The following is a 12,587-nucleotide window of genomic DNA, read 5'->3' as shown; positions in this document are numbered from 1 at the left end:
TCTAATTGCTTCTTATATTCTTATCATATCAAGATTCTTTTTTCTAATCATAACTTTCAGTTAGTCTGATTATTTTTATATTTTGTCTTCTTGATCTATTCTCTAAATCTACTGTTTTTCTTATAAGATGTTTCACTTTCTCTTCTACTTTTTCATTATTCATATTTTAGTTATTTTTGATCTCTTATAATTTTGCTGGCTTCACTTTGTCCAATTTTAATTTTCAAGGTGTCATTTTTTTCCTTAAGATTCTGAATTTCCTTTTCTAAATGGTTGACTTTCCTTTCATAACCTTTTTTTTTTCTTGGATTATTCTTGGACTAACATCATTTTGTAAGATAAATTCATAAAGAAAAGCATTTGGCACAACGAGGAGGCAAAAAACAGCCAAGAAAATGTTGCAAGAACAATAAAACCTTGGCTTCTTGTCAAGGAGAGAGAATAGTAAACAACAACATTGGTTTAAAGTGTAAGCTCCTTTACAGACCATTACAGAGGAGGGCAGTTGTAGTATAGAATCATAAAAGAAACAGAAAACATGGCTGAGGGGGAAAAAAAATCAACCTACAAAAAAGCATGAGAACGAATAATTCGAATTATTCAAAGGTATGGATAAATCTCAAAGGAAGACAAGAAACAACATAAAACAGATGTGACAGAATCCAATTCTTGCAACGAAATTGGAAAGGCATGGTATCAACTGATACCACTGATATATAGTATTGGAAGAACTGAACCACACTACTAATGATATTCTTGCAATAAAAGAAAAAGAAAGACATGAAGAACTAGGAGAAAATATTGCTTACATTGTTAACCGCTACAATGACTTGTGCTCATTCATCAAATACAGTAAAACTGTCATATTTGGATTCAAACAACTGAGTACCAATGTGCTACAAGAGTATGCAAATTAACTGAAATAAAGAAAAAGAATGAACTTCATTGATATACATGACAATTTTTTACATCTTTAAAATCACTTTTAATATGTAAGATGAACTTTCACAATGTCACTTGTTTTATATAATTTGTTATTGAGATTGTGGAATTTTGATGAATATTCATTAATGTTTCATCATGAAACTACACATAATATTGGATATAAAGATTATAGCCCACAGATTTTTCAATGGAGTTTAAATCAACTGAATTCATAGGTTAGTAAAGCATGCATATTTCCATTTCTTGGATAAATTTCTCAACCTTTAATGATATTTGGCACGGCATAAGATCTTTGTTTGGGAATTTCTGAATTTCCAATTTGTGTCAGCGGATCAATATATTTTATCAGTGCTCATAACAGTTTTCCCCTCAGTGGATGTTTTCTAGTCTTTTGAAAATATCAGAAAATAGGGTGGAGACAAAATGGTGTCATAGAAGCAGGAAAACTCCATGAGCTCCCCCCATAACTACCTCAAATACCTATAAAATATGACTCTAAACAAACTTTAGAGCTGCAGAACCCACAAAGTGACAGAGAGAAACAAATCTCCTGCTGAATGCAGCCCTGCAGGAAGGGTCCATCCCAGTGTGCGTGAGTCCTCAGTTTTAGCCTCAGGGTGGTCCAACCAGGAGCAGCTGGAGGGACTTAGGGGAGAGTGGATCACCAGCAGCTGTGGCCTTTGCCAGAATTATCATCCGATAAATGCCAAAGGCAAAGTAAAAGGTCAGTGTGAACTTTGTGAGTAAAGGGGGATTGAGAGCACGGCAAGAAGAGTGGCTGCTTCAGAGCTCCTGGCCTACAGATTGTAGGGGGGACCAAGCAACCATTCTGAGGAGTAACTGCTCTTGCTTAAACCTGTTTAGATATGGATTGCTATCTAGGGTGGAGGTCCTGGGGTGTGTGACCAGGTGCCAGAGCTTGTGGAGAGGCAACAGTGAGGGCACCCAACTAATAGCTCCAGCAGCTGCAAAAACCCCAGCAACTTAGGACAAAGCTCTCCTCTATGGAAGCAGAGTTCTACTGTGGCAAAAAGCTCAAAAGTCAAGTAATTATGTGGCAACATGAGCAAGCAGAAGGAAGCAAAGCAAGCACAGGAGTCAAAACTTAGATTCCTTTTTTGGAGACAAAAAGGATCAAAGCATGGAACGGGAAGAAGACAATGAAATCAAAACTCCTGCACCAAAAGCTTCCAAGAAAAATATTGAACTGGTTGCAATCCATGGAGGAGCTCAAGAAGGATTTTGAAAACCAAGTAAGAGAAGTGGGGGAAAAAATTGGGAAAAATGAGAATGATGCAAGAAAATCATGAAAAGCAAGTCAACAACATGACTGAAGAAAGTAACACTTTTTAAAAAACAGATCAACGGGGTGGTTAGGTGGCACAGTGAATAGGGCACCAGCCCTGGAGTCAGGAGGTCCTGAGTCCAAATCCAGTCTCAAGACACTTAACACAAAAACTAGCTGTGTGACCTTGGGCAAGTCACTTAACCTCATTTGCCTTCCAACAAGCAAAAAATAAATAAAAAAACAGACTAATTCAAATGGTAAAAGAGGCCCAAAAAAACAATGAGAAGAATGCCTTAAAAAACTGAATTTGCCAGATGGATAAAGAATCTCAAAAGCTCACTGAAGAGAATCATTCCTTCAGAATTAGACTGGAGCAAATGGCAGGTAGTGACTTTATGAGAAATCAGGATACTATTAAACAGATCCAAACAAATGAAAAAATAGAAGGCAATGTGAAATATCTCATTGGAAAAAACACTGACCTGGAAAATAGATCCAGAGGAGATCATTTAAAAAATATTGGACTACCTGAAAGCCAGGATCAACAAAAGAACCTAGAAATCATCCTTTAAGAAATTCTCAAGAAAAATTGCCCTCATATTTTAGAACCATAGGGAAAAATAGAAATCGAAAGAATTCACCTATCATCTCTTGAAAAAGATCCCAAAAAGAAAACTCCTAGGAATAACACAGTCAGATTCCAGACTTCCCAGATCAAGGAGAAAATATTACAAGTAGCCAAGAAGAAACAATGTGAACATTGTGGAAACACAATCAGTATAACACAAGGTCTAGCAGCTTCTACATTAAGGGATCAAGGGGCTTGGAATGATATTCTGGAGGCCAAAGAAGCTAGGATTAAAACAAAGAATCACCTACCCAGCAAAACTGAGTATCATGTTTCAGAGAGAAATATGGTCATTCAATGAAATAGAGGACTTTCAAGCATTCTTGATGAAAAAACCAGAGTCAAATAGAAAATTTGACATTCAAATACAAGAATCAAGAGAAACATGAGAAGGTAAACAGGGAAAAGAAATCATAAGGAACAATTTGCATTACTACTTGTAAAAATGGTAATTTTAACTTATGAAACTTTTCTCAGTATGGGATAGTTGAAGGGAATATAAATGTGTGTGTGTGTGTATATACACACACACATATGTCTATATAGGAGGGTATATATGCATGTGAATACATATGTGAGGGTGTATATATATATATACATATATATGTGCACAGGTATACGTAGACGGCACAGGATCAACTGAACAGAAAGGGATGATATTTAAAAAATAAAATTAAGAAGTGAGAAAAGAATATAATGAGAGGAGATAGGGAGAGACAGAATAGGGTAAATTATCTCCTTTAAAAGAGGCAAGGGAAAACTGTTACAATGGAGGGGAAGAACAGGAAGGAAAAAGGGAACGGGTAAACATTACTCTCACTGAATTTGGCTTAAGGAGGGAATAACATACACACTAAATTGGGTGTCTTACCCTACGGGTAAGTGGACGGGGGGAAGGGTAAGTGGGAGATGATAGAAGCGAGGGCATATTCAGGGAGAGGGTAGTTAGAAGCACACACTTTTGAAAAGGGACAGGGGTCAAAGTAGAAAATAGGACAAATGGGGGGGGCTGGGATAGGGGAGGGAAATATAGTCAGTCTTTCACAATATATCCACTATGGAAGTGTTTTGCATAACTACACGTGTACAACCTATAATGAATTGCTTATCTTCCCAGTAAGGGTGGGTAATGAGAGAAGAAAGGAAAGACTCTAGAATTCAAAGTTTTAAAATCAAATGTTTAATAAAATTATTATTATTTACATGCACTAGGAAATAAGATATACAGGCACTGGGGTATGGAGATCCATCTTGCCCTACTGGAAAGTTGGAGGGGGAATGGGGAAGGATATAGGAGAGAGCAGATTAGGGGAGCGGGTATTCAGTGGGATCACTGTTGTGGCATGGTGGGTAGGGGAAAGACAGGGAGAAATTTATAACTCAAAATCTTGTGGAAATGAATGTTGTAAACTAAAAATAAACATAGGAAAAATAGAAAACATCCAGGTATTACAAGGTCACCTTGACTTTTTCTAACAATAGTTTTGGTATAGCCTTGAATAAAAAAGTTAAGCTTTATCACTAAAAATTACCCTTCACTCCAATCTTTAGTAGTCTAGCTTTTACCAAATTTTGCTTATTACAAGCATTTTTCTCCTCAATGTAGGGTTAACAGCTGTTTATTGCTTTTCTGGTTATTCTTCCAAATTCAAGAAACCAACAATATGCTGCAGAACAACAACTAATGATCTCTCCAATTGCTGGGTCCCTAAAGATATTTGCTTGGGTTTTTTTTTTTTAGAATTAAGGTTGTTTCAGAGCAACAGTTTATCATTTCTTCTCATTGTTTTTCATTTTCAACTTCACTTTTCTTGTTTAGTTCTTGCTTTATTGTCAGCTTAAAGGATGTTTGAAATGTCTGATTTTCCCATGCCAACACTACAATATCTCAAAGTTACTGAAGTGTGCTCTTTAAGAGCTACAACTTTTGGACCTTTTAATGGCATAATATCCATGTTAAAACCAAAGAATTAAAAATACAATAAAAGAAAGGAATGAAACACTTGTATAAGCACAAAAATGATAGAGAACTAAGGGTGGGTAAACAGCTAGATCCAGTTCCATCTGGTCAAGGAGTGATGTTCTGAGTCAACCTAGAAGTCAGCTGAAACACACACGTATGACCAATGGTGAAACAAAATAAAACTATATCCAAGTTATTACTTGTTCCAAGCAATTTACCCATTGCTAAGTGGAAGGTCAGGGAAAGCAGTTTTATAAGTTGAAGTAAACATATTTTGAAAAAAATGCTGGAGACAACAAATGTATTAGTACCAAGGAACTAATTTTCAAGATACGGTACCAAAAGGATAGGGGGAAAATGAGAGTTATTATCACCAGAAAAATATGACTATAAAGATACTAGCAACTATGACCCGTGTTCACTTGCTTGACAATAAATCTTTTATGTGAATCATCTACATGTGAATTGATGAAAATATAACAGAGTAGGCAGACTTCTATAGGTTACTTCCTATAGGAGACCACATGTTAACAATAAAGGAAAACAAATGAGCAAGGAATGTAAGATCCTATTGTGTTTATCTATTGATCACAAAAAAATCACCTGGCTCAATGGGAAAAAAATTCTACTTTAATAGCTCTTTTCCATTAAAGTTATTTCCCATACATAAGTTAAAATCTTACAGGATTTCTCCATAGATGCAATCACCAATATAATTTTGCCTAATGTTCCTCTGATGGTTATCAATATGGAGTAAAGCATAAAACAGGAAAGATAATGCTTGGCAAAGATACTCACAATGTCAGATAATGTCTTATCTAGCCAAAATATAACAGGATTCCTTATAAATGATGAGGTCATCTACATGTTCCTCCTTTCATATGCAGTTGTGCTCACTATAACAAGCCCAGGAATATTATATAACTCCTAAATAAAATCCATAGCCTCTCAAAAGGGATTAGCCTAACAATCTATATAGGAAAAGAGATGTAATGAGAAATATTTATTTCTCAGATCATGACATGCAGTTGGATGAGCAACAAATACACACATTCTTGTGTATATCTATAAATACATACATACATACACACATGCCTAATCATACATATAAGCATCGTAGGTCAACAATGAGCAGGACGTGTAATTATATAGAGGGGAGAGGGCTACAATGCAAATGGGAAATTGTGCAGCATTTTCAGTGAACCAAAACTATTCCCTAACACAAAAAAACCCATCTTTATAATACCAATACCAAGATTGGTAAATGGATATCAATCTCAGATTTTTGAATAAGTAAAATTGGAGATAAGCCCCAAGTGATGGGGTGCTTGGGATCTACGTCTGTAAAATCCATTTGTAAACTCAGTGTGTAATACCAATTTTTAACATCAGTAATGATGGGGTGCTTGGGATCTAAATTTGTAACATCAGTCTGTAAAACCAGTTTGTAAAAATCACACTACCCCTGCCAGTCTCAGAGCATTAACTCTGTCCCTTCTCCTCCCACCCCTAGCTTCAAAGCATTAACTCTGCCCAGAAACAACTCATGGATTGTTTATCTCAGCCTTGAAACACTAACAAGCTATCAATCCTTCACAAAAGTATCTATAAACATTCCAGCTTAGGCAACTATTATCTCCTCCCTTGTATAGTGGCCTGATGCTCCCATGAATTCTTCAGTACCCTATCTCTAGGTTGACTCCTTGGCTGCCTCAATGAATCCTTCAGGACCCTATCTCTGGGTTAACTCCTTAGCCTATTATCCACTGAGTCTCCGGTCAGCCTTGGTTCCCAGACATTAATCTTGTCAAACATGACACTGATGGGTGGCAGACTGGGCACTTGTCCATCAGCCCTTGACTGATCACTGACTTAGTGATGTTTTCAAGCCTAAAACCACACCTCTAGGTAGCCCCCCTTGGGCTTTTTCCCAGTGAAACATGGGCAATAAGCCTTCGCAGTTACATTACACTGTCCCCACCTTAACTCCTCCCTAATCCCACCCTTAATCACCTAGTTAGCATAACTGGCATGCGTTCTACTATGGATGATTCTATATAAACCTTACTTCTACCCCTTTAAGGTTGCAGGTCCCCTAAGGATGCTTGCGTATAATAAACTTTTTCATCTCTGACTCCAAGTAAGCCTGAAATGAATTCTTTCCAGACTGAATCACAGGTTTTGGTCTTAGATAAGATCAGAGTTCCTGCTGAACCTATTGGGAGCCATCTCTCATCAACAACAAAGGATAGAAGAAAGGTGAATGTAGGTGGTAGCATATTATCAAGGATATACATCCAAGAAGTGGCATAAAAGATACCATCTAAGAATTTTATAATCCAAATTGAGTTAGGTTACACATGTGAGGTAGAGCAATGTAGATAACAAATGGGCAGCCCAAGTAATATTAAAGAGAACGCTTCCAGAAATCACATCTCTGGTAAGACATAGACAAGAATTGTACAATAAGGGCAGGGTCATGATCTGAAATAGTGGAAAATGTACCCACATTCATGACATCAGAGATCCACTGAAGTATTTTAAAGATCAGGGAGGTTATAGTTCCAAAGGTCTAACAGTAGGAATAAATACTAGACAGCATCATTTTAAAATGAAACTCAAAAATACTAGTAATAAAAGCCTACCAAGTACAGCACACCTTTAAAAAGATGATAAACTTAAATCTAAGGTAGAGGTCCAATTAAAAAGTTTTACTAGTAGGAACTAGAAATTGAGCTTAAATGCTTAACAGGACTATCTAGAAAATTAAGATTCAGGATTTATGATGAAAAATAAATAACCATCAATCATTCACAGTGAACTCTAGGAATAACTTAGACTTCATGATCTCCAGAAAAGAAATCATCTTGAAGACCTAACAAATAACCCTGTAATAAACTTCAAACTAAGAAAATAGGTACCTGATAGGAATCCCAAAAGTCCTTTTCAAACTTTCAGGATGTGGAGCTCTTACAACTATATTTGATTTTAAAGAAAGACCCCAATCTCTGATGAAACCAGCTTGTGCAAAAGATGTCAATCCTTTAACCAGCACAAGTTGGAGATGATGGAGCCTGCCTCACATAAAAGCATTCAACCATTATGAGTCAAAGCTGGAGCAACATTCGGAATGCAAGCTCACTGAAAGCAGGAATTGTTTTTCATTTTGTTTTCATATAGCCAGATTCAAGCACAGTGCCCTGCGCAGAGCAGGCACCTAACATAGACAGACAGGTAGATAAACAGACAGACAGATGCACGCACGCACACACACATATAAAATTGACTTGGCTGGGTCTGCTTATAGCTCAATCTCAACTTCTTTCACTGCTCATCAAAGTTCTGACGTTTGTCTCCTAATTCAGTTCTACTAGAATCTTAAATTCCTTGGATCTCAATTTTCCTGGACATCAGAGTTCCTTTACTCTCACTCTCCTAAACACTGGCTTTCTGAATATATCTTCTAGTTCTAACTCCCAAGCTTTTTTTTTTTTTTAAATTAAGCAATTGGGGTTAAGTAACTTGCTCAAGGTTACACGGCCAGGTGTTTCTGGGTGGGTGCTAAGTGTCTGAGCCCGGGATTCGATCTCCAGGTCATTCTGACACTGAAGCCGGTGCTCTTACTCGCTGTGCTACCTGGCCGCCCCTAACTCCCAAGCTTTTGCCTTCACCATTCCTGCTCTTAAGTCTAGCATTTATCAACCATCTGAGTCCATATCCTGGTCAAACAGGTTAAGGCTCAGACCCTGTGTTTTCTACACAAATAGAATATTAAGCCCTGTACTCCATCTATTTCCTACCTTTTGGCCATGCGAACTCCTTGTTAACCTTTCCCTCAGATAGCAAAAAGAGACTGAGAGAAAAGAAACTCAAATTAGTAACAATCTTGCTGCTTATTTGCAGCTAACAAAAGATTTGCTAGAAGGCCAAAATAGATGGCTTACAGTAAACTCAGAGAATAGCTACAGATTTTTAAGTAAAACATATTAATTCTCTCCTTCCTCTCCTGAACCCCTGGCACCCATTAGCAAAGATAATTAGGATTCTTATTGAATCGGAATAGGTATATGGCTTTATTTAAGTCAGTACCAACTAACAATGATTGCCCTCTTACCTACTCTATATGCCAAAGTTCACCAATTATAGAGATGATAGTTAGTAGTACACATGTCTGGTATCATGCAATTTCATCTTACACTACAAACTTTTCCCGGGAACAACAAAATGAGTAAAAAAAATAGCAATCAAAAGAACTAACAGATTAGTGGATAGAAAATATATGTGCTAGATTTTATAAGATATGAAAAAGAGGGGCGGCCAGGTGGCACAGTGAGTAAGAACGCCGGCCCCGGAGTTGGGAGACCCAGGATCTGTTCCAGCCTCAGATACTTAATGCCCACACAAAATAACTGGCCATGTAACCTTGAGCAAGTTACTTAACCCCAATTGCTTTAAAAGAAAAAGGAAAAAGGAAAGCAGAAGCTATATCAATAATAATTTTCTACACAACTAAGCTAGTTCGCAACTATTTTAGGAAATCTTAAGAAGAGAACTGACTAATCAGGGGTGGGGAACCTGTGACCTTCAAGGTCCTCAAGTGCAGCCCTTTGACTGAATCCAAACTTCACAGAACAAATACCCTTAATAAAAAGATTTATTCTGTCAAACTTGGACTCAGTCAAAAGGCCACACCCAAGGACCTAGAGGGCCACATGTGGCCTCAAGGCTGCAGGTTCCTCACCCTTGGATTTCTGCAGTCATTTCCAAACCACCATTCCCTCCTCACCCCAAAGGTCAGCTATTTCCCTGTAAAGTCAAATACTATTGGCAATTTTTTACATTATGATAATTTTAAAATAGATTGTCTTTATTTATTAGGAGGGTAGATTTTACAAATACCTATATAATCAAGAGAAATCATGAGAATATTAACTGACTGAATACTGCATTCTCTCTCTCTGCACATTCTACTTCCTTTTATCTCTAAATCTAATAGTTCAGATATTACTGCTGCCAAGGTTCAGACTTACAAACCAGAGTATATAATGAATCCAAACAACAACGTGGGTGTAAGAGGTATTTTTAGAAAAACTAAAAAAATAATGTAGACAAATATCCTCTCTTGTGGACTAATTGGTCTATTTCCTTTTGCTGTCTGTTCTCACTATTCTTGCTAGGATCCAATAGACAAATTTTAAAGATTTAATGGTTAAACCTGTAGTTGCCAAGGATCATTTCTTACACTTCATAAGAATATACAGCCATTACTAAAAAAGGCACTTTTTTTTTTACTGTTGACTTTCAAGAAACCATTGATCACTGGGTGTTTCCAACAGAAATGACATAACTGTGATAGCACTGTAAATGGAGACCAACAAGAGGAGAAAAAAAGTATAAATCTTCCTTTTTTAAGACAGAAAAAAAAATCAGGAACCAAAGCATTATTACAACCCCTTCTTCATAATTTCAAATACTTTCGTTAACACTTATCTCTGAAAAGCTCAGAGTCTTGTGTTAGTTTTTATGAACTAATTATCCCACACATCATGAAGAATATTTTTGCTTTTTAAAAAATGCATGAATATATCAGAATGACCACAAAAGATTTCTTACAGATGCTTATTGCTTATCATGAGTAATAGTGACAAAATTCCAGATTGGTGAACTTAAGGCTATGTCTACACAAAGCTATCAACTGGATTGGCTGATTGACTGAAAAGATAGGTGAATTTATCCAAACAATTGAAATAAGTGATATTTTAACTACATCAAAAGGTTATTTAATCAACTGACTTAACTATAAACCAATTGCCAGAACAATGTGAAGACATACCCTAAGATGGAAGGAATATAGCAGACACTATACTTACCGCCTCTCAAAAAGATCATTTCAATTAAAGGTTATTAATTAAAGTGATAACTCCAGACAAAGAGAATAAATAACAGGGCCATATCTTCTAGGGTAGGGCCACTTTACATGTATCACAAAAAAAAAATTTTAAAAGCTATATTAGAATCAAGAAAAAAGAATTCTACCATAATTTTGTGAAGTCAGGGTAAAATTCATTAAAGAACAATAGCCGCTATTTAACTGTCAAAAAAATTTACTAATTTAGGCACAATCAGTAATAATGTTTTCCTAGTTTCATGTTACAATTTTCAACGTAAACATTTAACTTACCTAAATGAAGCAAAGTAAACTGGGCTGCCAATTCCTTTGCATCTTCTAGCGTTGTACATAGTTTGTCTGGCATGAAGTAACTCTGAGATCCATTTGCAATAGCAGGAATAACTATTTTATACACCAAGAGTACTTTTCCATCTTGACTTGTTGTTGAATATAAATAATATTCTGGTGGTGCCCAATTATTTTTGTTGCAGTAATAATCCAAATGCATTACTGCAGAATTGAAGTGATTAGATTTTAAAGAATACATACTTATTGGTGTAAGCTTTGTTCCAGGGAAAAATGGGTAAGTGCATCTTTCAATTTCTGGAGGGCTTGGGCTGTGCTGACCATTTAGACGAGCTGGAAGACTTGGTGGTTTTCCTAGAGTTTTTTGGTGTCCCTCTTCTTTGTTAGAAAACACCAATAGATTTTCAGAATTTGGGCTAATTTGACCATTGAGATGTTGTCTCCAAGTGCTTTCTTTATTTACTGGTTTAGCCAGTGTTACTTCAATACTTGCTCCATCAATACATTTCCCATTCATAACAGACATAGCAGCCACTGCATCTTCTCGGTTGAAAAAATGAACAAAAGCATAATCTCTAAGTTTCTTCACCCTTTCAACAGCACCAGGTTTGAATTTGTTGAATTCTGCTTTAATTGTTTCCTCTGTGGTAGAGATCATCAAATTTCTTACATATAAAACTTTAACTCTCTGCATTGTTTCTTCATCAACTTCCTTCTCTGGATCTGCCCAATCTACCTGTATAGTGTGGCCCCACAGTTGGAATGTTCCTGTAAAAGTTACAAATAATATTCACTTATAGACAAAATTAAAATGGACAAAACGAAGGTCAAAGATTTGACTAATTCCTCCCAAAGAAGGAGAAACTGATATATCTCAAATATTTGTAACTGAAACAATTTTTTTCTATTCAAATAAAATCCAAATTAGGCATTTTTAGTTTGAAATTGTTTAAGTAATAAATGTTGACCTTTAATATTTTTCAAGCTCCATTTCTAAGTTTCACTCTTAAAAAAGAGACATTCTAATAATGCATGTTGTTAAAATAAATGAGAAAGTTATTACCAAAAAGCATTTTTTTACAAATTACTTCCTCATGTAATGAATAGCCTGTCTGATTTTTAAAAATCTAATTTAAGGTTTCTGAAATAGTTTATTTCTGTTTACTCAGAAAATTTCTTTTTATTTTTTTATGTAGGGTTATGTGTTTTTATACAATTGACCTCAAAAAACAGCATAATCCTTTTAAGGTAAAAAATAATAGCTACATCATTTGACATCTATAGTAATTTTCCTTTAAAAAACCTACTTTAGGGGTGGCCAGTGAGTAAAGCACCGGCCCCAGAGTCAGGAGGACCCAAGTTCGTTCCCCAGAGTCAGGAGGACCCAAGTTCATTCCCCAGAGTCAGGAGGACCCAAGTTCGTTCTGGCCTCAGACACTTAAAACCCACACATACACCCACACACACAAACCAGCCGTTTAACCTTGGGCAAGTTACTTAACCCCAATTGCCCTCCAAAAGGCAAAAAAACAAAAGCAAAAAACCAAAAACCTACTTTAAAAACTGT

The 12,587-nt window shown here is 36.2% G+C and overlaps 1 protein-coding gene across 6 annotated transcripts in view; it reads right to left on the bottom strand.

Annotated features, from left to right (window-relative positions):
* Nucleotides 1–12,587, bottom strand: part of RBM46 (RNA binding motif protein 46) — a 73,496-nt gene that overhangs the window by 28,563 nt on the left and 32,346 nt on the right. For all 6 annotated transcript variants that reach the window (XM_069105598.1, XM_069105592.1, XM_069105595.1 and 3 more), the window contains one exon: nucleotides 11,006–11,788. In XM_069105598.1, coding sequence (XP_068961699.1) covers nucleotides 11,006–11,788 — 783 coding nt within the window. The remainder of the gene's footprint in view (nucleotides 1–11,005; nucleotides 11,789–12,587) is intronic.

The sequence above is a fragment of the Petaurus breviceps genome, unplaced genomic scaffold (assembly GCF_028583685.1).
Source record: "Petaurus breviceps papuanus isolate PSGF00001 unplaced genomic scaffold, PetGlider_PUasm1.0 76, whole genome shotgun sequence".
Classification (NCBI taxonomy): Eukaryota; Metazoa; Chordata; class Mammalia; order Diprotodontia; family Petauridae; genus Petaurus; species Petaurus breviceps.
This window is presented reverse-complemented; position numbering and strand designations above follow the sequence as displayed.